Raw genomic sequence first — 4,327 nt, forward strand, 5'->3', positions numbered from 1 at the left:
ATGTTCTTCAGTGCCCTACGTCTTGAAGCTAATCTCTTCTCGACTCAGTTCTATTCATCTCGATCCATTACTATTCGTTTTATTCGGTTCAATGTCACTACACGTAGTCATCCAATTGAACTAAGCTCTTTTAAGCTTTTACTTTTCTTCGACCTTATTGATTAGCCGCAGATAGAAGGCCTTAGCCTCGGTTATTATAATTAGTGTAAAACATGCTTAAATCGTTAACGATATTAAAGCTATTCCAACAAATATAAAATGTAAAAAAAAAAAAAAACTAAAATTAGTAAAAATTCAATTGAATGACTCAGATCTAAATTAAATATTTTCCTCTGAGCGTGGACTGGAACGAACTGGAAAATAATTTTTGAAATTAAAATTAAATAGTGTTCAACGTAATAAATTTATCTAGAGGTAGGAAACTCCTTCACAAAGATTAATATCTTTCTTTCAAAAGTTGCAGTTATAATAAGCTTTGTTTCTTCTCAACAGTCTTTAATTTAAAACCTTCTTTATGAGAAAGAATGAGAGAAATATTTTCTGATGCATTGCCTGTTTTACTTTATCATTGCAAGTTGACTAGAACTTTTTTGCATAATTATTTTTTCAGATACGGCGGCAGATTAAATCTACAAAATTTAACGACTTTAAATATAAGGATCAATTAGTATTTCTCCATCAAAATTTCATTCGTGCAAGGCCTACTGGTTAAGATAGCTTATCATACATGAGTATCTCATCATTTATAAACCTACCTGTTAACGAAATATTGTTGATGAGGTGATTTCGTACCTCGGTCGAATCTCTGGACTTTTTGGTCAGAACATCAAATTACAAATTAATATAACAGATTTTCATTCGGATTTATAATTTATATATATTTTTTACATAATTTGTATATATTTTCCGCATCTACTGCTCCACTCCCAATTCTAATTCTATTTACTTCGGCGAAACAAAAAACCAGATAAATGCAGTCTTTCACACACAACATAAATATTCTGTCTCATTACTTTCAGATCATTCTCTATCATTAAACTATTCCTTTAGTTTTGATAATACATCTGTACTTGCCACAGTTCGTAATCATAACAAAAGGCTCATCTCTGAAAGCTTCTATACCCAACTGGAACTTTTTTCCGACAAGAAAACCGACAAACAGAACTTACCGTAAACATATTCGCTAATAGTTATTTAGGAAAAAAGTAACAATGTTTAACTTTTGTTTCCATATAGTTTATGTTCTTAAATAATTTTTAAATCATTTGTCGTCATCCTTTTATGCGTTTTCTTTTAAATATTTTTAAATTCTTATTTTTACCCTTCCATGTGACTTGTAATGTATTTTTCATTATCCGGTAGCTTCATCATGTCTTTTAACGTGCTTTTTTAGCCGTAATCTTGCCATCCGCACTGCTGACCGTTACTTGGATATCTGTCATCTTCCAGTCAGGTATGTCTTAAGTTTTATTCATTTTTTTCTCATCTTTCCGTTAGCCTCTCCTCTTTCTCTATTCTTTTCTTATTCTTCCTTACCCACGTTATTAGTTTCATATTTATTATTATTGGAATTTTTTCCAATTACTTCTTTGTCTTACTTAAATTTATAATTTTGTTTTATTTCTTCTTCTTTTTTTTTACTTCCACATTACATTAGTTACATATATTTTCTTTCCATAATTTTGATTGTTAAAATAAATTATTATTGAATTACATTATTCATATTTCGTTGTCCCTTTGCACTATATAACTTTATTTCATTAATTATGACATTTTACTCACATAAATATGTATGCATTTTATTCCCCACTTCTTTCATCACTTTAATTTTATCTATATTCATTCTGTAAAAGTATTTACTTTAGTCATTCTACATCCTTTCTTCATTGATTGTTATCTTGTTTTTTGTTCAAAACAAGATAACAACCAATTTTTTGTTCTGGCCCCAACCCCAACTATATATATATATATATATATGTTCCCACATATAATATACATTATCTGCGGTCAGCTATATATATAAATATGTTGTCTAAAATAACTATATACAAGTATGTGTGCTTACTTTTATAAGTAAAATTGGTAAAAGTTTAAAATGTTCAATGTTTTCGTTGTGACACAAAGGGAAATGAAAAAGAAAAAGAAAATTATAAAACTTAAAATTCTTTTATTTTGGTGCACGATGGAGTAATTAGTACGATTTTCAGTTTTTCGTGGAGTATAACGCCCTGCCTTTTTTCGAGATAATTTTATTGGCTTATTAAGAATGGCCTATGGAATACTAAATACGCTACCAACATCGAGAAGCAACATACAAAGCCCATTAGAATTATTGCCACCAGTTTTATTAAATTATTGAGCTTCTTAAATAAGGCTCTATCAGCGATAAAATACTTGGGTGTCCCTTAAGCACTTTCTCCTTTTTACTCACACAGACCTTGACTCCTATCTGAAACGTCAGTCATTTAACTGTTAATGTTTTTTTTTTTTACTTTACTATACTTTTGAGTTATAGAAATAATAAATAAAACTGTTATTTATTTCTACCATTTTATGAGTTTCTGATATTTAATTTGGCTTTTTTTAGCGTTCTTAGATTTGGGTCTAATAAACTTTGCACAAGACATAATATTTAGTCATCATTTATAAACACACATTTTACACAAAAATGAGAAAAGAATCTAAATTAAAATAATGAAATCAAAACAAATCTGATTGTTTCACACTAGTCGCACGCAACATAAAAAATTGTATCAATTCTGTCTGAGTATTGAATTAAAAATAAATAATAGAGATTTATGTACTTGTTCAAGTTGTACGAGTTTAAAAAAAAGTAAAAAAATTACATTAAATTAGAATGCAATTGTAAGATGTTCTGCAATGAACTTTGTATTCATTTATTTTCATTATTAATATTTATTTATATCCTTTCTTCTGAAATTATTTTTTCATTATAAAAGTCAATTATTTAATTTATTATATTTTTTGTACGAGATTGAACCACTACATTATCAATTGTTAAATGAAAAAGAAATTGTTATAACGACCAAGTAGGATGCACCTGGCCAATTTGATGAATAATAATAAAAAAAAGGAATATAATTTAATGGGTGTATGATCAGCTATGCCTTTGGAAATTTAAAAGGATCAGGTTTATACGGGGTGGTCACAAGTATAGTGGAGGATGTTGATTCTAACTAACATCAAAATCAAAATGTATTTAATTATCCATTTAATTACATTATAATGATTTTTGAAAAAGTTAGTTCTTCCAAGAACATTATAAATAGGATAGGAAAAGGTTAAAGAAATATTTGAAAGTGAAAAACAAAACCATTATCGCGTTATTGAAATCATTTTTTTTTTCATTGGCGTGACAGACCGTGGAGGTCTAAAGCCTCGCGCGATGTACTTAAGAAACACATCGCGCGTTTCCTGACGTGATTTTCATTCCGTCACTCCCACGCCTATTTTTGTGAGTGCCATCCATTGGCTAACGGGCCTCACAATTGCCCGGGGAGAGATTGTGAGTGAGTATTGCGTAATATTTATCCTTGAAAAAATCCCGGGTAGGGCCGGGCTCGAACTCGCAATCTATGGGTTGGTAGACAGGCGCGTTACCACGCTGCCTACCGCCACCACCCATTGAAATCATATTTACTGAAAAATAATTCTTGTTTCATCGATGTAACCCCCAAGAATACAATGATTGTAAGGTACCAGAATTTAGGAGTTGATTGAATTATTTTTTATGATTTATTGATTTATTTATTATAAGAAACCAACCTTGTTGTCTTGGTCGGCAGCGAACCTATCCTCCTTCGGAGCCAGTTCGTAGATGTTGAGCATGTGGGCCGCCTGTACGTGGACCATCAGGTCCCAGGCGGAGCTGAAGGGCTCCTTGCACTGCACGCAGGTCAGCGTCACGCCTTCTTCGATGTCTGAAAATAATACAATGTACTAATAATATGAGATTGAAATAAAATAAATGCACCGAAATTTAAGTGAAAAATTAGTATCATGTACAGCAGCAGAAATTGTATCTTTTTATATATTATTTTTTAGTTTAATTGTATTTGATTTTTTTATCATTGTTTTACTTTTTATTTATTATCAGAAGTCATCTTATTTTTTATGATATGATATGTTGTTTTATTTTTCTACATATATGTGATTTTATTTGTTCTATCATTATTTAATATATTCTGTATGTATGTATTCTGTATAGTGTATTATTTGTATCTTTTCGAATTAATTGTTTTATTTTATTTTATGACGTATTGTAATTTCATCTCTACTTTGAAATTTCATCTATAATCTAAGGCTC

General features: G+C 29.9%; 1 protein-coding gene across 1 annotated transcript in view; it reads right to left on the reverse strand.

The window, feature by feature from the left end:
* The window catches only part of LOC106682328 (RNA-binding protein Raly), a gene marked incomplete at its 5' end in the record, with an annotated part of 423,435 nt that overhangs the window by 40,970 nt on the left and 378,138 nt on the right, over nt 1-4,327 (reverse strand). Inside the window, 1 exon segment of the mRNA XM_067052969.1 lies at nt 3,787-3,941. Coding sequence (XP_066909070.1) covers nt 3,787-3,941 — 155 coding nt within the window.

Source organism: Halyomorpha halys, unplaced genomic scaffold (genome assembly GCF_000696795.3).
Source record: "Halyomorpha halys isolate HHAL.00 unplaced genomic scaffold, Hhal_1.1 Scaffold23.1, whole genome shotgun sequence".
NCBI classification, from domain to species: Eukaryota; Metazoa; Arthropoda; class Insecta; order Hemiptera; family Pentatomidae; genus Halyomorpha; species Halyomorpha halys.